Below are 25,815 nucleotides of genomic sequence, written 5' to 3' on the forward strand. Positions count from 1 at the left end.
TTTGAAAGTTGAGAGTACATTTTCAGAGATGGAGAAGATAGTAGGAGGAATAGATTTTACAGAGATCAGGAATTCAATATTAGATACATTAAGTGGAGTTGAATATTAGGCATTCAATTTGAGGTGTTGATTAGTAAGTTGCTTATATGAGTCTGAAGTTCAGGGGAGTGATCAGAGCTAGTGATATACATTTGGGAGTTCTTAACTTATGGAAGATATTTAAAGTCATGACACTGGATGAGCCCACCAAAGGAGTGCATATAGATAATGGGTGAAACACTCTGGATTTAGATGCATCTCTGCAATGTGGAGGAACCATCAGAGGACACAGATGGACTTGCCAATGAGAGGAGGAATGTGAAAAGTGTGGTTTCCTGAATGTCAAAAAAAAAAAAAAAATTAGGTTTCAAGGAGTAGAGAGGAAGAGTATTGACTGCTGTTGATACTAAATGATGGTAACATGATGACTCAGAACTGAATTTTGGATTTAGCAACATGGAGAGTAAGTTCTGTGCACATTTGGGGGTGAGGGCTGATTTGAGTTCAAGAAAAAAATGGGAAGATAAGAATTTAGAAGCTGCAAATAAGGACAGATCTTTAAAGGAAACATAAAAAATGGAATACCAGTTAGAGATACTGAGTCAAGAGTTGGGTGTTTAAATTTTGTTGTTGTTGTTGTTGATAAATGCTGGTGGGGATGATCTAGTAGATAGTGAATATTGATAAAGGAGAGAGTTGATGAAAGGTGTGCTTGAGCAGGCAAGACAGGGATGGGATTCGCATTAGTAGGGTTCTGGATGGTTCTTTTGTAAAAAGAGGGTAATATAAACAGATATGTGGTTGAAGTTTGTGGAACTTCTATTTGTTTCTTTCTAAATGAAAAAATAAACTTTCACCTGGGTAAGGGTGGAAAATGGAGTGCTGGAGGTTGGATGGTAGAGAATATATATATGTAGATATGGAATAATTAATTATGAGAGTAGGGAAGTGAAAAGTCTGTGGAAATGTGGTTATTAGTAAGGGCCCATTTGAGATTAATTGTCCTGAATTTCCCAAGTGGAGTTGTCAGCATACTTGTCATTCATGTCCATTTTCCTGAGCACAGGTACAGAGAAAGTAGAGAGCTGGCTTCAACTAGGGTTGGGGTTTACTAGGCTGGTATTAAGTGAGATAAGGGCAAGGGTGTGATTGTGAAAATGAAAAGTGAAATTTCGGTTGAGTAAGGAAGGACGTGAGGAAATGGGTAAGTGAGAGACAGCAAAAAGGGAATAGGGCCAGTGAATTAAAGTTCTGGTAGGATTGAAAAATTATTGGAATTGAGTACTAAAGGCAGTAAACTGAAGAATGGGAGCTGATTTCAGAGAGTGGAATATTTGAAGTTGGGATCATGTTGGAATTTCAGTTATTGGTACTGAGAAGATTCATATATGAACATTGGCTGTGATCAGGTGAAGGATAAAACTTATTGGAGTAGAGGAGCTTAAAGAATCAAGTCAGGATATATTGGACAAATCATATGTGCCAGCGATTTCAGACATTTTTGAATTTTCAAATCCTTTTAATTGCTTTAGAATATATACACACATGCAAACATTCTCAAACACTCTTTCATATTTCATATTTCATATTTATGAAGAGTTTAAGGTAACAATTCCTTCCTTTGTCTTGCTTTGCTGTCCTTTCTCTTCCGTAATTTATTGGCCAAGGCTCAGTAAAATGCTGGTTTATGTTGATACTGAAATTATCAAGAATTAAATCAAGAGTAAGTGGTTAGGGCGTCCATCTACCACATGGGAAGTCCGCAGTTCAAACCCTGGGCCTTCTTGACCCATGTGGAGCTGGCCCATGTGCAGTGCTGATGCGGGCAAGGAGTGCTGTGCCATGCAGCGGTGTCCCCCCCACATAGGGGAGACCCATGCACAAGGAGTGTGCCCCATAAGGAGAGCTGCCCAGCACGGAAGAAAGTGCAGCCTGCCCAAGAATGGCGCCGCACACATGGAGAGCTGACACAACAAGATGATGCAACAAAAAGAAACACTGATTCCTGTGCCTCTGACAACAACAGAAGTGGACAAAGAAGAAGATGCAGCAAATAGACACAGAGAACAGACAGCTGGGGGGCGGGGAGGGAAGGGGAGAGAAATAAGTAAATCTTTAAAAAAAAAAAAAAGAGTAAGTAGTATTGGGAAGAGAACACCGAATCTGGCTGAAACCTTTAACGAATGAAGGACTAACTTGAATGGCATGTATGTAGTCATTCAACATAGGAAAGAAATAATGTATTTGGATGTTTGGGCCATAGCTCAAAAATACAGTCCACATTTTAAAAAAATTTTGTTGACAGTTAAATTTCTGATGTTCTCCATGATTGTTTTTCAAAATTGACCTGCCCTCAATTAGAATGACCCAGGAAAAATGCCCAGTGAATCAAAGTAAACTTCATCATTTCATTGTCATTATTATAATCTTCAAAAAAATTAAATTCTCAGAATGAGCTCCTCTTTGCCTCATGTGATGCTAAGTACTGAACAAAACAAGTATGCAGAAAGGATTTCTGCCTTATAAGTTTATGCTCTAAAACAATAAATGCATAGGTAGAATAAATGAAAAGGATGAGCAAAGCAAACAATCTTTGAAGTAGTTACAAGTTGAAATAGTAGTTATTTTCACAAATATGTGGGTACATATGTAATTGTATGGTGAGGGTCAAATTTGCAGACGAATGGAGACGTTATAATATTTTTTGTTTTGTGGATATTTCCTCGAGAAAGAGAAGCTTCAGAAATTATTCAAGTAGAAAAAAGAATACATTTTAGTAAGTTTTTTTTTCTTTCTGAAGATTGATATACTCTTGGACAAGGTGCAGCCATAGAATTTGATGTTTGTCATAGGTTAATGTGTGGGAGTGGTCAAAGAGACCACTTGGGAGTAGAAAGATAGTGGAAAAGCTTGGGAGAGGTTGTTGAAATCTTGGCTGTGGACTTGACTTTATTGGGAATCTTGCTAGGGGCTTTAAGGGAGAGAAAATGATTGAGATAGTACAATATGGAAGATCATTAGAGCAAGGAAGTATACAAGAAAATGATTCTGGGAGGCATTCATAAACATCTTCCTACATAAAAAATTTCCATGCTGTTTCTCTTTTCTTAAAAAGCTATTTAAAATTTTATAGTGTTATGTAATATTTGTTAACATTATGTGTTCCAGGTGCTTTAGATCGTTGCGTGATGGGGATAACAGCAGTTGAGATACTGAATGCTTGTGATGAAGCAGTTCCTGCTGCAGTTGATTCACTTAGTCATCCAGCAGTCAACCTAAAACAAGCTATGACAAGACGTAGTCTTGCTGCTCTTAAAAATATGGCCCATCATAAGCTACAAACCCTTGCAACTAACCTCTTGGCTTCTGAGGCATCTGACAAAGTAAGTTTTGTACATGGGCTAATGAAAGTATTTGGTTCCCAATTAATTTTAATTAATAACATAGATTTGGCATGTCTTAATTTTTGTATAATACTATGGAAAAATAATCTTCTATTTTTATTTAGATTTATTCAAATATATTTTTGGAGTATTACAAATATTTGATGTTTTGAAAAAGTAAATTATTCTTACTGTTTAAAATATTTAAAAATGGTTCCTACTGAATTGTGACTTTAATTTCAGAAATTAGAACAAATATTTAAGGTATAATCTGTTTGTTTCTGACAGTCTTTCTGGTGAAAGACCGAGCTAATGAATGTAGCCAGGAGGAAAAAAATTAGCTACAAGTTTGGTAATGAGTAGGGGTGATGAAAGCACTACATTTTAAAGGTACTTAATGACACTGTATTGCACATTTAAAAACAGTTAAAATGGCAGATTTTATGGTGTTCATGTTACCATAATAAAAATAAATTAAAAAAAACAAAAATGAGATAGGGCAGGGAGGCATATATCCAACTATGGAGAGCCTTGTAGGCCACTGTGAGGAGTTTGAATTATATTTTAAAAGTGACAGGACATTTACAATTGTGACTTAACCTTTGTTTTAACTTTAGTTTATGATTTTAGTTAGGTTAGATCATGTATAAAGATTTAAGAAAATATTTGAGAGTAAGTATAATCTAATGAAGTTGTACATGTGCTGGCATTTTTCTGTGATTCCCAAGCTCAGTTATACTTTCCTAAAACTGTCACTTATAATCAAGGCATAAATTATTTCTTAAGTTAACAGAAAATTATCCTACCAAAGAAAGTTGTAATCAAGGCATAAATTACTTCTTAAGTTAACAGAAAATTATCCTACCAAAGAAAGAAACATAACCCCAGTTCATTAATTAGTTCTTGTCTTTAGTTTTGTAGAGGCTAACTACTATTTGGTTTGTGGTATTTGTGCTCTATGGTTTTGTTAGAACTAGTTTGTTTCTGGTAGTGGGTAAATGAAACCTGTAGACAATTCCGGTATTTCTTATGAGTCAGTACTTAAAATTTCTAGTTCAATCTAAGATTTCATTAGAGTTATTATTCTAATGATTATGTATAATCATTTTTTAATGATTAGACATGTGAATAAATAGCAAGGGGTTGAAAGCCTCATATAGAGACGTGAAAATTAGCTCATGGATTAGTGAGTGCTGACACACTAAATACTGTAGGTAGTTCCAGTGAGCCATATCATCTAGTAATTGACAGCAAATCACCCTTTGATTATTTTATATTTACCACAGATATAAAATTCTTATTGGCTATTTTATATTGTATATTTCTGGATTTGAATTGTGAAATCCTTCTTCATTTTTTTTTAATGCTTTCATCTCATGCTCTGACATTTGAGGAAAAACCACAGCTTAAATGCATTTGCCACATGTATAATTTCTTTCAGGATCTCATAGATGTTGTTAGAAAGTGTTCATAGCACGTTGTCTGACATTGTATAGAGTTTTAATTTTGAGCAAATTTATAAAACAGTATATTCAAGGGCAAGCATATACATTATATAATTCCCAAATGTATTCTTTTTCTTGATGCTATCCATTAGAGGTAAACATTTGAAAAAGTAATAATATAACTGGAAAATTAAAAATAAGTGGTACAGTAACATTCATGAATGTCTTTTTGTAAGTGGTCGTGGTCCATTATGTGATTTTTTACAATCTTGTTTGTCCCTGTTTTAATAGCGCACTTTATAGTGCAATTAGTGATAAAAGCACCAGATATCAGAGACACTACACTTATGTATTGTAAAATATATTGCTTGTGAACCTCTTCAGTCTTGTAGCAGTGGTAATTGTTGCCTGGCCTACAAGGAAAACAATTACAGAAGGGGAAAAAAGACTTAGGAAGCTGAAGCTGCAAGAGGATAATCACTTTATGAAAAATGTATGTTGGCTGGACCATTAGGGATTTCTCTAACTATTTTCTCTTGTTAAGTTTGATGCTCCTTCTGGGGAGAATATTTAAAGAGCCGTTCTTTGGATGGCTTTTTAACCTCAGGGGAAATAAAATCCACCCAACAATTACAACAAAAAATCACAACCCAAAAAACAACCCAAATAACTAACAGCTTCTCGGTGGTACAGAACTTACTGTAGGATATTGGGTCTAAATTTTTACATGCATCTCAATGGAAAGTAAAGTCCCTATGGCGATACTCTGTAGAAAGTAACCTGCTTTTAACTTGTTAGAATAGTGTTTGCAGTCAGGGCTATTTGGAAGTACCAAATATTTTACATTGCTATTTATGTAATTATGCTGGGTTTATAAAGCTTTGCAAACAAGCATGGAGAGTTTACTATCCTGTGATTTTTTTTTCACTAAATGATCAAGAGGGCATTAAATAAAATTATCTTTTGTTATTACTACATGTTATTACTTTACAAGATTGTATGTATTTGAACTCCTGTGTATTTCTTAGGACATTTTTCTTTATCTTCTTTGTATTATAATAATTTATATACTTTTCTAATTCTCTCTACTAAAATTCAGTCTTCTTGAAGGCAGGGATTATATCTTATCTATCTTTGTGTTTTTCCTATGAGATCTAGTAGCAAGTATAATAAATCTTTGTTTTGCTTTTTTTCTTTTTTGTTTTTTAATTTATTTCTCTCCCTTCTTCCCCCCCCCCTCCCCAGTTGTCTGCTCTCTGTGTCCATTTGCTGTGTGTTCCACTGTGACTGCTTCTATCCTTATCTGCGGCACCGGGAATCTGTGTTTCTTTTTGTTGCGTCATCTTGTGTGTCAGCTCTCCGTGTATGTGGCGCCATTCCTGGGCAGGCTGCACTTTCTTTCGCGCTGGGCGGCTCTCCTTACAGGGCGCACTCCTTGCGTGTGGGGCTCCCCTATGCGGGGACATCCCTGTGTGGCACGGCACTCCTTGCACTCATCAGCACTGCACATGGGCCAGCTCCACATGGATCAAGGAGGCCCGGGGTTTGAACCATGGACGTCCCATGTGGTAGACAGACCCCCTATCCATTGGGCCAAGTCCGCTAACCAATAAATCTTTGTTGAATTGGATGATGTATAACAGAAAGCGCTGTTAGCCTCTGCTCAGCTTCTTGCCTATGTCTTCTCCATTCTCTCATAGCTGATTTTCGTGAGACCCCTTACTGTCAGTTTCGAGTCTATCCCTGTTCACCAGCCTTTAGATATAGAGCATTCAGTAATAACTTTTTCCTTATGTTCAGTTTTGCATTTTCTTCTTTGGTTTTGATGAATGAAGTTGTTCAGTCATAACTCATTCCCTTCCTTGCCATCTCTGTATTGCCGATGTTGCAACACAACCTAGAATTATTTCAACTCCTTTATTCCTTTATTATTCTTCCTCATGGCTCTAAACCAGGGTTCTCAACTTCTACACTATTGAATTTTGGGCTGGCTCTTTCTTTGTTGGTGAGGGGACCTTCCTTTGTATTCTAGGATGTTGAACAGTGTTCTTGACTTTCTACATGCTAGTAACACTCCTCACAGTCGTGACAATCAGAAATGTCTCCAGACATTGCTGAATGTACCCTGGGGTACACAGTTGCCTCCAGTTTAAAATCACTGCTCTGGAGAAGAAAGGTGGGGAGATGGTAGGAATCCTACATCCTATGTTTTATGCCTCCTTTCCCCCTCTCCACCCTGCTGCTTAAATCTCTCTCCTCTATGAAGATAGTGAAGCCACCTCCCCACCACTGGCCCAGGAGAATTAGTTCTTATGTTTTCTTTGTGCTCATATCTTCTTGTTCACTCTTTTCCGAAAGCACTTTTCATTTTATATATATTTTTTCTTTATGTCTTTCTTCCCTGTATTTAGAGCTTCTTGAGAACAGGGACTGATTTTTTCATCTTTCCATTTCCAGTGCTTGATATAGTATATAAAGCCCACTAAGTACCCAAGAAATTTGGCAGGGACATAGTTTGGAGGCATATTGTGAAAGAACTTGAATGCAAAGTGGCAGTGGCACAATATTGAATAGTTTTATCTGAATGTGTATGTGTGACAGTTAAAAAAATGTTAATATGGGTAATGGCTGCGATGGTATAGTGAGACGGAATGGGGACCTGAAATAGGATTATGCAGTGGAAATGTAGAAGAGGGGATGGCTTGTAAGGTATTATGTGGTTGAATAAAATAGTTGACAAATGAGCAACGGAAGAGTTAAGAGATACAATATGATGTCAGAGATCCAAGCCCATTGAAGGGATAATGGCACTGCTGTTTATGGAAATAAGCAAGTCACTGGATAGTCTTTAAGGTTGATTGTAATAGGAGACATTTAGTCTTCCAGGTAGTGTTGGGAGCTGGGGTGTGTGCAGGTGGATCAAAAACCTCCAAAAAAGAAGTGATGCAATGGTGAGATGGCATAGGGACAGGGTTATTTTTCCCCCTATATATAAATACTGAAATGTCAGAGCCTGAATTCATTTGCAGTTTACGTTTTCGAATGCCTGCTATCAGATTTTTCTGCATATGTTAAGTTTTTAATTCTTATTGCAAATTGGGAAGTTAGTTATTACTGTTCCTAAATTGGGAAATCTAAAAGACAGTTGGTTAGAACAGTCTGGCAAACATTTTTTTAGTAAAGGGCCAGATAGTAGTTTAGGCTTTGTTTGCTGTACTGTCTGTTATAATGACTCAATTCTGCCAATATAGTACAAAGGTAGCCACAGACAAATGAGCGTGGCTGGGTTCTAATAAAAGTTAATTCATAAAAACAAGCAATGAACCCAGTTTAGCCTATGTATTATAGTTTTCTGACCCCTGCCTCAGATGATGGCATTATGTTTTTCAAGGTTATAAGAAAATTGTCCCCAAGAAATTACTTCTGCTTCATTTTTGAAAAGTAGCTCCAAGGAGTGATTAAGAACCTAGTTTCTGGTGTCAGGCATACCTGTGTTCACATCACATCTTTGTATTGTTCTGTGATTGACCTTGAGTAAGTAACCTCCAATGGCCTCCTGTCACTTAAAAAATGCAATTCAAACTCCTTACCTTACAGTGGCCTACAAGGCCCTCCATAGATAAATATATGCCTCCCTGTCCTATGTCATTTTTTAAAAATTTCTTTATTGATATTGTGGTAACATATTAACACCATAAAATTTGCCATTTTAACCATTTGTAAGTGTACAATTCAGTAGCATTCAGTACCATTACAGTGTTGTCCTTCCATCATCCCTACCCTACCAAACGTCATTGCCCAAAACAGTAAGTCTGTATCCATTAAACAGTAACTCCCCATCTGCCTTTCCACCCAGCCACTGGCAACTTCGTTTCTACTTTCTGTCTCTATGAATTAATCTATTCTAGATATATCATGGAAGTGAATCATACAATATTTGCCTTTTTTGTGTCTAGTTTTTTCACTTATAATGTTTTCAAGGCTCATCTCAGTTGTAACATGTATCAGAACTTTATTCCTTTTTATGACTAAATAATATTCCACTGTATGTATATACCACATTTTGTTTATCCATTCCTCTGTCGATGGACACTTGAGTTTTTTCTACCCTTTGGCTATCCTGAATAATGCTACTGTGATCATTAGTGTACAAGGAACTGTTTGAGTTCTTGCTTTCAATTCTTTGTTTTATTTCATTCTATACTTAATTACTCAGCTCTGGCCAACCTACTATTTTTTTTTTCCTGAAACATGGGGACTCCTTTCTACCTTAGAGTGTTTGCTTACACTGTTTCCTTTTCCTGGCATGTCCTTCTTTAACTCTTCATATGACTAATAGCTTCTTGTAATTTAGTCTTAATTCAAATGTTACCTCCTCTATGAGGCCTCTTCTGACTTTCCATCTAAAGTACTCTATTCTAATCACTTCTTTCCCTTTTCCTTTTCTGGTTTCTTTGTGGGATCTATCATTATTTGAAATTATCCTGATATTTATTCACCACTTTATTGTTTGTCCTGGTCCGTTAGAATGAGCTCCACAGAGCAGTGATCTTATCTGTCTTGGTAAATACTTCATTGATAGGTTAAGCACTTAAGAGGTGCTCCATAAATACTTGTCAAATATATTAATGAATGAAAAGATGAATGAATAAACTTGGGTTGCCACATTTTGACTATTGATAATATATTGTAGAAGGTTGGAAGAGAATTGCAGGATAGAAATTGAAAGTTGTCTATAAAGTTATCCTTGAAGTGCTATATAAAGTCATTTCTTCAGGTGATATCACTGAAAGACGGAGTATGGACATGAAAGAAATTTGAAGGTGGAACGCTTGTTTTGGTGGCAGGGAAATGAAGATGAGAGAGAAGGAGAAATCACATGGGTGGATTCTAGGTCACATATATAATTGAAGACAAACCTTTGTAAAGGAAGCAAAAGGTTGACAGATGCTTAGAGAAATCAAATATTATTAACATTTGGGGAATAAAAAGGAGTTTTTGGGTTTTGTGTTTTGCAGGATTTGATGATCATTAGCAGAGCTATTTTGGTTGAGTTAGCTGGGTCAGAAACCACAACACAATGAATTAAGAGTGATACAAAGTGAGTCTCACTCTGCAACATACCTACAGCCCATGCCTCAGACTGTGTACTTTTCTCGTTTTCTTATTTCTTAATAAACTCTTTACTTTCTTGCCTACCCCCCTTCCCCCAAGAAGGAAAAAGAATGAGTATGTGATTAAGTGGAGGTAGAGAGTGAGGGAGGTAGATGTTTGCTTTGGGAGAAAAATAGTGGCTTCAGGAGCTGCAGGATTAAAGAGCTAGGTTTTTACTTTTAGATCACTGAACATTTTTGTCAGTAGAGGGGAGATACCATGGAGCAAAATAGGAAGACATAGTGTTGAGAACAGAATTGGAGAGTTTACCCTTACTAGAAATTGTTTCCTTATGATTGGTAATGATGAAAGAGAGGCGGTGAATATATCAAATTATTTTCCGTCAAAGAGGAGAAAAATAGGCTGTGATATCTTTTGAAAGAAAAAGTGTGGTTATAATTCCTTAAAGGTAGAGACCATCCTTTTTTTTTTTTTTTTTTAATTCTCCACACCCAGCCTAAATAGTATTAGATTAGGAGTTAGAAGACTTGTAAAATATAAATAACTAGTCAATTGAAGATTGTATGTGGTAGTATTTAACAAAAGCATAAATGAATGTTAAGAATATGGTCTGAGCATGACAGGTGATATTTCTGACTAGTTTTCTTATAAAGCATTTGCCACAGACACTGATTCTTGTTGAGATCTTGGAGGTTGTCAGGGCCAATGGGATTTTATTATTGATCTAGAAAACCCTTACCATGAAATTCATTCCTTAGGCTTGGTGTATTTAATTTTTTTGTTTGGCATCTTTACATCTTAGGCATTTGTATCAATCAGAATCCCCTATTTATACTGAAAAAAGACCAGGATGATTTATCTTTTGCCTTTCATTTTTCTCTTTTGTCTAATTAGTCAAAAGCCTGAAAACATGAAGGGGTTATATTTGCAGAGGTCAGTAGCTTTGTTTTCTGTATAAGTAGGTGAAAGAGTGGAAGTTAGAAAGCAAATATAGTCTACTAAGAACATGCTCTGTATTTTTTGTCTACAAAAGTCACTCTGTAAAAAATATTTTGTACTGATTGAATTGACTTTATGATTCATTGTGAAAAGGGCGCGGAAGGTACAGATAGGGACAAGCCAAATGATGTGTATATACGGTACCAGGTCTTATCTGGTAAACCGTTTTTTCCTTAGAAAGAATTCTTATGATATATATATATGACCTTCGAAGAATCACACTTTCTTAACATTCCTCCCCAAAACTTTCATGAATATTTCCATAACAAATATGACTATGCTGATTGTATAATTATATAAGTATACCTAAATTCAGTTTTTGGTTATTCCAAATAGTAAATAGGATACAACTTCTATATTATACTAACTATTGGTCTGTTTTTCAATAAATAACCTTAGCTAGCCTGTCCATTTTTAAGTAAACAACAGTAAATGTTTATGATTATAGAAGAAACCTATTTTCTCAAGCAAATAGTGGAAAATTTGTCATCTTCCATCTGTGAGAGGTATTGTGAGTTTTTAGAAGGAATATTCCTTCTAACATGCAGGATACTTGTTATTAGCCTTAATGTTTATGCGATCCAGAGATATTTTTAGATTACTATCAGTCTCTGACAAAATTACAGATATGATACTCTGAAAGAGTGAAGTTTTGGGTTTCATAATATTTCATTCAGGGTTTTGATTGCTTTCTGAATGCTGGCATTCATAAACTGAGGACAACAACCAGGTGCTTTTTCCTGCAGTGATTATTCATATATTAAAGTTGGGACTTAGGAGTTTCTAAAATGTCCAGATAGCATAAAATTAATCTTCCAGTTGCTTGTTTTTTATTGCAAAATTTTTAAAGTTTAACTTATTGGATTGGAAGCTTTATGTTTTCCTGGATTTTGAATTAGGATTTATTGAATGTTAAACTCTTTTCTCATAACTCAGAATGAATGTTGGTGATTAAAATATGCTCTAGATTTAGCTATAGATAAAATAAATGCACATCTCATCACTTTTCTTGGACTCCTGTTTTTTTCCTGCTTTGTTTCTTTATTAAGTTTTTCTTTCATATTCTCTTTTCTAATTGCTGCTGCCACTGCCAATCTCTGCTACTGTGTTCCTATTTTTCTCTTATAATATTGATATATTTGGGTTTAGAGCTACCATTTCAACGTTTGTGTTCCATTTGTTTCACCTATTTTATATTTCTTTTTCTTGCCCTCTTTCAGGTTAAGCATTTGTTTTTATGATTTCCTTTCATATACTTGTAAGTTATATATTCTGTCAGTATTTTTTCATCTTTACCCTAGAAATTATACTGTGCCTCATTGATTTACTATACTCTAAGATAAATTATTACTTTTATAATTTTTCTGATAATGCTAAGACCTTGGATTGCTGTAACTCCATTTACCTCTTTCCTTTTACATTTTAGTTGTCTCATTGTGATTCTACATATATTTTAAAACTCCACAAGTCATTATTATTGTTTTGTACAAATCAATATTCATTTCTATTTATCCTCATATTTAACCGTTCCACTGTACTGTATATCTTCTTATATTTGCATGTTTTCATCTGGAACTATTTTATTTCTGTCTGAAGAACTACTCTTATTACTTTCAGTACAAATCTTTTGTCAATGAAATATCTGTTTTTGATTGTCTGAAAATGTCTTCTTTTTTTCTTACCTTTATTTTTGAAGGATATTTTGGCTTATAGATTTCTAGGTTGGTGGTTATTTTCTTTCATCACTTTAAAGATTTCATCATCTTGTTTCCATTTTTAAAAAGAAATCTTGTTGCTCCTTTGAATGTAATGTGTCTTTTCTCTTTTCCTTTTTTTTTTTCCTTAGCAGTTTAAATATGAAGTGCCTAGGTAAGGTTTTCTTTGTATTTATCCTGCTTGGAGTTTCCAAAGCTTCCTGAATCTGTAAATTCATGCCCTTAATTAGTGTAGGAATATTCTTGGCCATTATCTTCTCCCCACCCCACCACCCCTGAGATGGCTCCCTCATCTGCTTGCTCATTGTCTTCTTGCTGTGTCTTGTCACTGTATCTCCTCTCTGTGCTTGCTGTCTCTGCTCGTTGTGACTGCTCATTGTGTCTGCTCATTGTCTACTTGTCTTCTTTAGGAGGCACCATGAATCAAACCTGGAGCCTCCTATGTGGGAGGTGGACACCCAACTCCTTGAGCCATATTTGCTTCCCTGGCCATTATCTTTTTTTTTTTTTTTCATTGTTAGTACATTTCAAAAAATGCTTTAGATTACATAAATGTTACATAAAAAATATAGGGGATTCTCATATGCCTCTCTCCCTACCCCTCTCACACTTTCCCACATTAGCAATGTCCTCGTTAGTGTGGTACATTTGCTACAATTGACTGAATATATATTGGAGCAGTGCCACTAAGCATAGATTATAGTTTGCATTTTAGTTTATGCTCTGCACCACACAATTTTGTAAGTTACAACAAAATATATAATGTCCTGTATCCATCATTGCAACATCATTCAGTACAATTCCAAACCCCAAAAACACCTCTGTTGAAATGCTTCTCCTGTCCTATCATTTCTAACCTCTCTTTCAGAAAGTAGGAGTACATATATATGACTCCCCTCCCCTTTTCTAAACTCCCTTTCACAGCTCTCATGTTCTTTCCTATGGTTTCTAGTCTTTTTAAAAATTTGTGTTTCAGTTTGTATATTTTCCATGTTCCATATCTCTGTTTTCTACTGTGCCTACTCCACAGATGTACTCATCTATCAAGTTCTTACATTATTATTGTTATTATTATTTATAGAAAACACATGTGATCCCTCTTTATGATTCCAAATCTCTGGTGAAATGCTCTATTTTCTTCATCTGCTTTCTGCACCATTTCCTTTATTTCCTTGAACATAGTCATATGTTTTAATCTCTTGGCATGCCTAGTCATTTTCTATTGAACACCATACATTGTGAATTTAAAAATTTGTAACTTCTTCAGATGATACCCTCTTCTATAGATGGTTCACCTTTCCTCCCAGGTCAGATAGACTAGGAACTGATCAACTTAATCCAACCAAGGACTAAGCTGAGTCAAGGTTTGGTTGCAGTTTTATAATCTCTGCCTTCTTACGGATTTTTTCCCTCTGCAGTGTGTTGTTTCTCAGAGCATCTAACTGAGAGCCTGAAGTATTTAACAGGGCTCCTTTGCTAGTTGAGTCCTGAAATCTAATTCTTGTCTCCTCATCATGACAACCCTACCAGAAATTCCACTTTGATTTACAAAGTCTTTCTGCTTGGCTTCTTAGCCTTCCCACACTACTTCAGTATTTGACACATGTGATGAGGGGGATGGCACTGCCTCAGTTTTTTTCTTCCTCTCTCTTCTCATCAACATCTTGGTCCTTTGAATCTTCTTTATTTTTTTGTCCTACAATACTGTCAAAAGCTCTGTTACTTTTTCTGTCCCCAGCAATAATCCTGCTGCTTACTTGATATTTCTACTCTGATTTCTCTGGGGCTTCTTAAAATCAGTATGTCTAAGATTGAATTCACAACCACCCCCTACAGAACATTCTATTCCTCATTATTCTCTGCCGCCTAAGGTCAGCAAACCATGACCTAAGAAATCTTGTGTTGCCATCGAATCCTCAAATATTTACTATTTGACTTTTTACTGAAAAATATTTGCCAATTGTTTTAATTTCCTTGGCTGCTCAAGCAGATACCATGAAATGGGTCAGCTTAAACAGTGTGAATGTATTAGCTCACGGTTTTTAGGCTGGGAAAATGTCCAAATCAAGACCTCATCAAGACGATGCTAGGGAAGCAGATTTGGCTCAATGGATAGCGTGTCCGCCTACCACATGGGAGGTCCAAGTTTCAAACCCAGGGCTTCCTGACCAGTGTGATGAGCTGGCCCATGTGCAGTGCTGATGTGCACAAGGAGTGCCGTGCCACGCAGGGGTGTCCCCTCTACAGGGAGCCCCACGCGCAAGGAGTGCTCCCTGTAAGGAGAGCCGCCCAGCGTGAGAAAAGTGCAACCTTCCCATGAGTGGTGCCGCACACATGGAGAGCTGATGCAGCAAGATGATACAACAAAAAGAGACACAGATTCTGGGTGCCACTGACAAGAATACAAACGGACACAGAAGAACACACAGCGAATGGACACAGAGAGCAGACAACTCGGCAGGGGGGTGGGGAGGGCAGGGAAGGAGAGAGGAAAAAAAAAAAAAAAGACAATGCTTTCTCCCCAAAGATTGGCATTCTGGAGCTGGCTGTTAGTGATCCTTGGTCCTTAGCTCCTCGGTCACATGGCAATATATATGGCAGCCTCTCCTGGCCTCTTGGGTTCTATTGAATTTCAGCTTCTGGATGCTCCCTGTGGCTTTTTTTGGTTGTTTGTTTGAATTTCATTCTGCTTATAAATGATTCTAGTAATAGTATTAAGACCCATCCTGATTGAGATAACCTCATCAAAAGGTCCTACTTACAATGGGTTCACACCCACAGGAATGGATTAAATTTAAGAACATGTTTTTCTAGGGTACATACAGCTTCAAACATCACACCAACTCTTACTCTGTCCTAGTAAATGTCACCATTATTTGCCCCACTATAGATGCCAAAAATCCTAGGAGTTATTCTTGGTATCTCTCTCTTCCCTGAAAACAAATTCTAAATGAACTTAGGACATTTTTTTTTTTTAAGATTTATTTTATTTTTTATTCTCCCCCCTGCCCCAGTTGTCTGTTCTCTGTGTCCATTTGCTGCATGTTCTTCTTTGTCCACTTCTGTTGTTGTCAGCGGCACGGGAATCTGCATTTCTTTTTGTTGCATCATCTTGTTGTGTCAGCTCTCCATGTGGGCGGCACCATTCTTGGGCAGGCTCAACTTTCTTTCACACTGGGCGACTCTCCTTACGGGGCCCACTCCTTGTGCATGGGGCTCCCCACGTGGGGACACCCCTGGATGGCAGGGCACTCCTTGTGCACATCAGCGCTGTGCGTGGGCCAGCTCCACATGGGTCAAGGAGGCCCGGGGTTTGAACCATGGACCTCCCATGTGGTAGGCGGACGCCCTATCCACTGGGCCAAGTCCACTTCCCAACTTTTGACATTTTGATCTCCTTTGCAAACTAGTCGTCTTCTCTTTCTCTGATTGCCACATGTCTAGTCCATAATCTTTTTCCTAGATAATACCTTATAACTGATCTTTCCTTGTTTAATTTTGTCTTCCCTGCCCCTCACCCCAAATCTGACACCTGCTCCAAATTCTTAAGTAAAATAAAAGTGTTTCACCATATCTGAGCTCACAAACCTAATGCCCTTTTCTCAGGTTTCTTAAAATCTCAGTCTTTGTGGCATTTCATATAATATTGACCATTATCTTCTTTTGAAAACCATTTCTTTCCTCAGCTTCCAGTCATATCATTTGCTCCTGAGTCTGGTGTCTACTTCTTAATCCTACCCCTCCTGCTTGCTAAATGATCACAAAGATTAGTCCATGATTCCTTGTGACAAGTAATATTTTCAATAAACTTTTATTTAGTGCCTATATGACAAGTGGTTCCCTTTAATGGAGGACAGTAATTAGAAACCAAATCTGGATGCTACATGCAGTCATTACTCCTGGGGTAACATTGTTCCCAGAACCTCTTAGTGGACAGAGCTAGGTGATGTATTCATGTTTAGATATGTATATGACCACAAACATCTTTAAGAATATCTCTATCTGCCTAATTCCATCACCTCCAATTCCAGTCCAATACCGTAGTATTTGATAATTTTCCTGTCCAACTGTGAGGAACCTTACTCCAGATATTTTCAGTGTATTTTCTTATTTGCTCAATTACTCTTTTTTTTGTAACCAATCACACTCATACTCCAAAATTTCCTTTCATATGTGATAACCAAAGCTTGCCTTCCACAAAGAGGTAGGAGCTTCATTTTGGTTTGATTTTAAGTATTTTCTTTCCTTTTGCCTTCTTTCTTAAAGAGTTATCTGGGATTAATATGGAATTTACCTCAGTACTTTTTATTTCTCATTTTTTTGTGCAAGTGAAATGATTTTTCCTAGAGTTTTAAAAATGGTTCATTCATATAGCTTTTATATGTTTACAGAGCTTCCTAGTCTGTTGATTTCATGTGGTTCAAAATATGGCGGCTTGCTTAATGAGATTTCCTGGCACCCTTCCTCTCTCTCCCTCCTTTTTTTTTTTTTTTTTTCCTTTCTGTAATGCCTGTCCATTTTGATTACCTTCTTAGCAATTTCTCCTCAGTGTGAGGCCCCTTCCTGGAAGGGAGACTTGCTGTGCCTCATTGTTCATTGTGCTGTGCCACTCAAACTTTGTCACTCTGGACCCTTGCACTTGCTTGCTTTTGGGGATGGGGTAAACCCCTTCCAGTTTCAGTTGCTGTTTTCAGACAGCCCATTGTGTTTTTTGGTGAATGTCTGTTAGCTCTTTGGGCGTTTTTCTGTTGTTAGATCTATCAGATCCCTCACTCCTTTCCTCCATTGAGATGCCTGGTATTAGGCAGATCTCATAGCTGTTGGCGTGTTTTTTCCTATCTGCTTGTATTTTAGGATTTGTGGGGTTACTTTGTCACTGAGTTTTATTGAAAACGTTGTTCATGGGTTTTTGATTTTGCCATCTAGTTGTTCTGTTTCTTTCTATGTGGAGATTTTCAGAAATCCAGTACCTGCTTCTGTCTCCACCATGATCTTCCCAGAATTTCTTTCAGTCTCTGTATTCTCGAAGTTAAGTTAAAATTCAAAAGGCATTAGCTAAGGAGAAATTGTATTAAACATTCATCTCTTTTATCTTAATTATATATTGTTTGAACTGAATGACACACATCTGTGAGTTTCTGTATATTTCTTTTCTGAATCAGTATAAGGTACCAGTGTAGTTCTGGTTTTAAAGAACACATGTTTTCTGTTTATGTAAGAAGAGCCCTGACCTCCTGGCAAGTGACAGATTGCCTTGAGACAGTCAGTCTGGGTTGGAACTTTTCTTATATATTGGTCTACCTTCTGCCCATACCCAATAACTCATAAAATAGTGGTTTTTGAGAGTGAATTTGAACTCTACAGTGAGCAATTGTGACTTTTTTTTGCCACTAGTTCTCTCTGTATTGTTTGTCAAGTGGGAAAAACTTTGATTTTAAAATTACCTTAAAAACTTCTAGAATGAGAACTTGGTATTTAATGTGGGGTGTTGGGTAAAGTGATTCTTTAAGGAATAATATGTTTTAAAATTTGGCAGGGGTGAAGACCATAAATGTGAAATTAAAAGACTTAAAGTAATTGATCAGGCACAATTACTGATATATACAAAGTAACATGATCAATTTCTGAGCATATAATCTTATATTAATTGCTTTCTTCCCTCCCCATTCCCTACTCATCCCTCCTTTCCCTCTTTCTCCCTCTTCTCTTCCCCTCCACAATTCATCCATTGTATTAAGTCAGTCCCTTATCTCTGTAACTATTGCTCACATTCCTTTAACAGTTGATGTCCTAATTCTGTTGCTCTCCCTTATTCTCTCTTCATATTGGCCTCACTTTCATAGGACTTTTACTCACTGTAGGAAAGTACCCAATATGTAGGCTGTGAGTGCATGTCCTTGTTGTCTATAAATGTGTATGGGTGCACATGATGTATGGACTTTTTGTAGAGATTGGGATGAATGCTTTGAAAATTTCCAACTTAAGGTTAACTTCTAACCAACCCTTCTCAGTTTGAGGGAAACGAGGTTTAGTTACTGAAAGTATGATATCAATTACTCCATTGAGGATCTTGAAACAAGCTAAATATGTTTAATTCATATTTAGTAATTTTTTTGGTGATTACAGGGCTTTTGGTTCTCTTGCCTTTGTAAGGATTGAATTTGTCATGACTGGATTTATTGTGATCATTGCATAGCATGATCACATAATGACATATTTGATCATATAAGGGAATTACCTTCCCTGAAATTTAACAATCCCATGGCCATAGTGCCTTATTGGCACTGTGCCTTATACATAATAGGTGTTCAGTGGATTTATGAGTTGAATTCATAGTACATATTAAATATAATTCATCATATTATCCTGAGCCAAGATAGCTGTCTTGTTCTATGATGGCTTTAATTTCTGAAGTTTTGTTTTCCTTTGAAAGCACATTAACAAAAACACACAGTACCTGAGAGGAAATTTAGATTGTTGTGCAGTATATGTGAGATATAAAAAAGGAGAAATTTCTTTCACTATCTCACATAAGTCAAATAGTAGATTGCTAATAGAATAGGAGCACTAGATAAAATTAAACCCTAAGACCATCTCAGCAGTGAGATCTTTCCAACCCTTGTATATTTATATTTAACTCTTGTTAGGGTACTTGAAGATATTGTGATGAAATTTGCTAGAAGTATAAAGGTTTGTGGCTAAATATTAACATTTCAGTACTTTGGGGAAGAAGTAATTTCTTCTCTTCTAATATACTTGAAAATTTTGCTCTTTATTAGGCCTTATAGAAGATTTTCAAACTTCTTGACTTTTATAGCCTCCGTTAGAAAATAATTGAATCAGTGTAGTTCAGTAAACATTTATTGACTACTAGGCACTGTGTTAGGCCCAGGAGAGCCAAAATAAATAAGACGTGATATTTACCCTCAGGAAATATAAATTGATAAACACAATACAGTGCAGTAAGTGGAATGACTGAGAAATGCAGAATGTTGTCCTAGCCTGAAGTGATCAGGACTGGCTTCGTGGAGGAGGGGACATCCCACTCAAACATTAACTAATGAGTAGAACATAGTCAGGTAATAGATGAGGATGAGCTGTAACATGCATTCTGGGAGCAGGGGATGGCATAAGCAAAGACAGATTTGGGAAATACCGTAGTCTGTTCAGTATTGCTGAAGGATCAGCTAGGTGGAAGGTAATGGTGGAAGATGAGGCTAGTCCATGTTGTACCATGTAAAGGTACTTTCTTCTTTTAGGCCAGTGGTTTTCAAACGTTAAACATGAAATTAGCATTAGAATTCTTTCCTCAAAAGGAATTTTATATGAAAGCAAGTTATGCAAAACAGATAAGAAGGAATATAGAGGTGAATTTAGATTCAAGAATTGTATATGAGTTATACTTGGCAAGACCTAGTAATTGATTATGTATGGGTGGTAAGGAAGTTCACGCAACTGTTTTCTGATTGGGTATTTTAATAGAGTGACTCCTAACAAGTGTGATATCAAGTGTAGGAGCAGAGTTGAGGGGGGGAATGATGATGAGTTGCTCTGTATATGGTATGAGGTTCCTTCCTATGGATATCTCTTTGAGATCAGAGAGTTCAGTTTAAGGGTATGAAACTCATAGGAGAAGATTAATGAAGGATGTGCAGATTGAGAAATCCCTAACATATAAATGGTACTTAAAATCAGGGACGTGGATGACATCATCCAGAGGTAGCAAATGGTCTGAGATAGACTCTAGGGAATGCCAAGTATCAGGAGACAGGGAGGGAAGGATTTGGGGGTAGGAGAGGTGTGAAGAGTATGAGGGGAACAGGAGTATGTATGGACTGGCAAACAAAAGTAATCAAGTGTAATCGGGAGGGTTTTGAGTGATCAACTGTGTCAAATGCAATAGAGGCTGCATATTAGGACTGAATGCGTTTGCCAACAAGGTCAATTGTATCCTTTTCCAGAACTCTCTTCCCAGTATGTCTGGGTGGTGCAGAAGCTTGATTGATTGTGTTGGGTTAAGGAATGAATGGGAAGTATGGAAGTAAAACTAGCCAGTGTAGGACACTTCTGAAATGTTTGTATGAGGAGGGAAGGAGAAAGAGAGTAAGTAGCTAGAGGGAGATGCAATTTTAAATGGAGAATGTTTGGGGACTGAAGCTAAAGAGCCAGGAGAGTGGAAATTTTTAGACCAGGAATATGGAAGGGATAATTGATAAAGCTGGGTTCTGCAAGGATGAGAGAGTTACAGATTTCAAAGGCAGAGGGAAAGCAATTGACTTTGAACTGAAGGAGAAAAACTTTGTTTTCTGAAACTGATTACAGAAAGAAGGCAAGCTGCGGTCGGGATGTCTATGTTTCTATGGGTAATGGATAGGAATTGAGAAGAAAACATTCTAAAGCCTTCACATTTCTCTAAGAACTAGGAGGGAAGGTTAGCTGTGGGGAGGGCAGGAGTGAGAGTAGGGGACTTGATGAAAATGGTAAAGGTTTACAAAGGTGAATGAGGAGACTGAAAGAAGGAGCTGAGGAAGAAGAAGGAAAAAGACTAATTGCATTTGCCGTTGAGACAGGCTGCAATTAGCTGGAGAAAAGGTATAGAATAAAAGTAGATGGTAAATTTCATCACTATTCCAGAATGGCAGTTTTGTAATTCAGAGGTAAAAGGGAATTGGGGCAGTTGTGAGAGATTGATTCATTTGATAGTCATGGAGTCTATGCTAGATAGGGAAGAAAGGCGAGACAGGAGGGGGGCTGACAGTCTTTGAGAAAAATGTGGAATCCAGGGACTGATGTCTGTATGACAGTGGTCCCCAAACTTGGCTGCACATTGAAATCACCTAGGGGTCTTTCAAAAACGCTGCTGCCTGGCTTCTACTGGCAGACATTCTGATTTAATTTATATGGGTGCCACCTGTGCATTGAGGGGGTGCAGGTGTTAGTGCTCTCCAGGTGATTCTAATGTGCAGCAAAGTTTTTGAGCCACTGCTCTAAGAGGTTGAAGAGCAGGTGTAATGTGACAGCTTGTGTTCAGGGTGGGGACATTAGTGTTCAAGTTTTCTGATTTGGGGGACAGGGTCCTTCGTACATGGCCATGGGAGTAGGTGGGTGAGGTGGAGTAGAGGTGAAATTGACTGGGGTTGAGACAGCCATGGATTTGTGAGGGTCATATGGCTTTTAATCTTTGGTGGCTCAAAAGACCCTGCAGCCATTTTCCCAGTTTTTTCTCCTTTCCAGTGATTAAAGAACACTGTACCACAGTAAAGTGCTACCTGACAGGCAAATATGGGAGCAAGGATTGTATGTAAGACAATAGGACTCATGCATGCTTTATTCTAGTTTTTGGAAAATAATAGTTCACAGTGATGTTGATGCAAAGAAATAAACTATAAGAAGCAAACTAAATGCTGAAACTAATAGGAATTCATAATTTAAAAGCAGGAATAGTAGCAATTGAAAATTAGCATTTAGGATACACTACTGTCAGAGCATCCCTTCTGTGGGAAATTCCTGTGTTCACATGCAGTAGAATCTTTGTACCATTTTTACTCTTCCTTTCATGATGTTGTGACATCTAATCAGAATGCTGAAAACCTCTGGAAAATTATAGTCCTATGCTAACTCAAAATTACAAAAACAAAATATATAAATAGCACCTATAGGATCATTAGCAAATGTAACCTTAGTAATAACTGTTGCAAAATGACTCCATGCTTAACATTGTGTCATTTCTGCTCCTACTTTGAATCCTTTTACATCCACAAGGAGGTCCCTTGTCCACCAAGGGCTGCAGACCAAAAGTTGAAAATTACTGACCTACATGGATGGTGAATCTCCTAGGGTGATGGATGTCTAGCAAGGCTGTGAGTCAGTGACAATAATTTTGAGGTTTTTAAAATTTTTAGAAGTGAAACTCATGATTTATAGGACATAGCATTGCAGGCTCTAAAATTACCCTTGTATGGAAATAAATTAATCAGTCATTTATCTCAGGGAGGCAGTTTATTGCCATATCCAAGGATAGGAAGTATAATTGGTACGTAGTGGTTGTGTTTGGAATTCTGTACACTGCTTTCATAGGTTGGAATATGCAAAATATATCCAAATATCTTTCCACTAATAACTCTTCCATATATCTCTTTATTTTTGTATAAATCATGCTTTTCTCAATCACACCAATACTTAGCAGTGATGAGCCTTGGTAAAAGTGATATTTTCTCAGAGGAGTAGATGGGTGAAAAGTAAGAGGTAGAAAAAAGAAAGGAAAAGGCAAGAGAAAAGATTTTTCAACGTAAATCAAGATTTTAGTTTTTCACGTACAATGTAACTTGGTTCCCTGATCTCCTTTATCTGTGATGCAGTAAATGTAGCACTTGCTATTTGCTGTGTCAGGAATGCTTCTGGTCCCTTTGCCCCCCTTTCACCTCATCTCATGGGCCTCATTTCTATGACCATGTCCCTGCAAAACCTCCCTGAATTTTTCAGGTAATACTAACAAATCGTGCAGAGTTAGTTGGATCTTCCTCTTTAATCCATTGGTGCTTGGTTCCTGGTGTTTATTCTGTTGTACCAATATAAGTAAACAATTATGCCTATTTGTTTACGTATCTCTTTCTCATATCAGAATTTCTCAATCTTGGTACTAGTTAATTCTTAGTTATGGGGGCTATCTTTTGCATTTTAGGATGTTTAGCAGCATTACTGACTTCTACTCACTAGGCGCCAGAAACATCCCCTAGTTGCAACTACCAAAGATGTCTCTGGATATTGACCAATGTCCAGTGAGGCTAGGTGAAGAAATTTCCCTGGTTGAGAATCATTGCTTTGTATCAGAGTAAGAGCTCCTCAAAGAATATTATATATCTCTTTGTATTGCCAGTGCCCAACATGTTGTGAATCATTGTGAATGACCCAATATTTTGAGGGTTAATTAATGTGCAGTGGAGTCACCCCTTTCTTTAGGAGAAACTTGACTTCCTCTCTGTCTTCCCCATTGACTGGCTATATGATAGACTTATCTAATTTTTTGTTGTTGTTTAGATATTTATTTTTTATTTATCCCTCACTCCCCTAGATGGTTCTCTCATCTGTATGCTCATTGTTTGCTCGCCTTCTCCAGGAGGCACTGGGAACCAAATCTGAGACCTCCCACATGGGAGGTGAGTGCCCAATGGCCTGAGCCATATCTGCTCCCCATGGGCTGCAGTGTCTGCTGGCTTCTGGCATCTATCTTGTTGCGGCAGCTGTGGCATCTGTTCATCATCTTTAGGAGGCACTGGACTCAAACCCAGTACCTCCCATGTGGTAGGTGGGCCCCCAACTGGTTGAACCACATTCACTTCCCATCTTTCTTTTTTTTTAAGACTAAAATATATTACATAATTTTGTCATTTTTGTACACTGCATTTTTTAATTGTAACTTTAAAAAAAACCAATTTTATTGACACATACTAATAAAGCATACAATTTAGCCAAAGTGTACAATCAGTGGTATTTGGTATAGTCACATAGTTGTGCATTCATCACTTCAATCATTAAGGCTATCTCTTAGCTTCAATTTTCTTAGCATTAAAATGGGGTAGTAGGGTTGTAATGAAGATTAAATGTGACAACATGTTTGAAGACATTCATCACAGTAGGTACTCAACAGAACTAGTTTAATACTTTTGGTTGATTCGTTCATTGATTCGGCACATTTTCAGTTCATACTATGAGCTAGGTCTAAGGTTAGAACCAGTAGTAGATTGCATTAATCACACCCACACCAACATGGCCTGGCTTGAGAAGTTGCTACTGTAATGTGGTAGACAAGTATGCAATTCATTGTGGTGAGCTTTGTCCTTCTTATGGTAAGCACAAACTAGGGCAGAGCCCTAAGGTGATGAACTGACCTGAAGACTTGTTGGGGAGGCCTTTCTGAAGAGAGAGAGACATTGTATAGAGGCTTGACATCAGGAAGACAGATGGGAAAGAACATCTCAGCAAAGGCACTTGTGTACTTGGAGGGTGGGTGGTGAATAGGCATTATAAGAATAGTAAATAGTAGGGCTCAGGTTCCTAGGCTGCTCAAAGCAGATACCATGAAATGGTTCCAGCTTAAACATTGGGAATATATTAGCTTACAAGTTTACAGTCTGAAGCTGCAAAAATGTCCAAATCAAGACAGTGCTTTCTTCCCAAAGACCTGCTGCCAGCAGTCCTTGAGTCCTCTGCCACATGGCAGGACACCTGGCAGCATCTCCTGGTCTCTTCCTTCTCTTCAGTTTTTGTTGCTTTCAGCTTCTTGCTTCCATGATTTTCTCTCTCTCTCTATTCATCTTTTTATCAAGGACTCCAGTATTAGGATTAAGAACCATCCAGTATGAGCTAAGTAACACCTTAACTGTGAAGTAGCTTCATCAAAAGTTCCTACTTAAAACTGTTCCACACCCAAAGAATTGCCAGATTTTCTCTAGGTTCTTTCTTGACTAAGCTACATAAAATGAATTTCATTAACAAGCCAGATTAGTTAAGCCAGTAATTTATTAAGGAAGGAAAAGAAGAGAAATGAGAGAAAATAACAGATTAAAGGTCCCAGGTAGAGGAGAAGGGGCTGAAAAGTGATAAAGAGGACTGATTTACAGACTACAGTTCCCCATTACAGATTTCAAATGCCCAGGTTTTACTGGCAATGCTCTTCCCAGGCAGGGAAAAAAAGGCAAGAGCAGGGGGCTGTTTTTAGTCTTGGTGCTTGCTTTTAAATCAATAATTATTCTACCCCTTTGCTAATGACAGAGGAGGAGTCCCAATTGTTTGCTGTTCTGATTGGTTAGCCCATCCATCAATCCCCCGGGAGGGTTCAAAGATGAGGCCTCTGGAGAATATCCGGGTTTTCTCCTGGCTTCTGGAGAAAATCTCATTCTGAATAGGAGTTCTCACAAAGGTCTTCCAGTAGCCATCTTGTGGGATATTGTGGCCACATGTTCAATGGCGGCAGTTTTTCTTCTAGGTTCCAGATCCGTCTATTGATTCCTAATCTACTAGCCTGCCTCAATAGAAATAGATTAACTTTAAGTACATGCTTTTTGGGGGTGTATACAATTTCAGACCACCAAAGGACTAAAAATAGAATAGAAGCCACTT

General features: G+C 37.4%; 1 protein-coding gene across 18 annotated transcripts in view; it reads left to right on the top strand.

Annotated features, from left to right (window-relative positions):
* The window catches only part of WDR7 (WD repeat domain 7), a 439,870-nt gene that overhangs the window by 108,091 nt on the left and 305,964 nt on the right, over positions 1 to 25,815 (top strand). For all 18 annotated transcript variants that reach the window (XM_058277785.2, XM_071208567.1, XM_071208570.1 and 15 more), the window contains one exon: positions 3,208 to 3,422. In XM_058277785.2, the coding sequence (XP_058133768.1) occupies positions 3,208 to 3,422 (215 nt within the window). The remainder of the gene's footprint in view (positions 1 to 3,207; positions 3,423 to 25,815) is intronic.

Source organism: Dasypus novemcinctus, chromosome 16 (genome assembly GCF_030445035.2).
Source record: "Dasypus novemcinctus isolate mDasNov1 chromosome 16, mDasNov1.1.hap2, whole genome shotgun sequence".
NCBI lineage: Eukaryota > Metazoa > Chordata > Mammalia > Cingulata > Dasypodidae > Dasypus > Dasypus novemcinctus.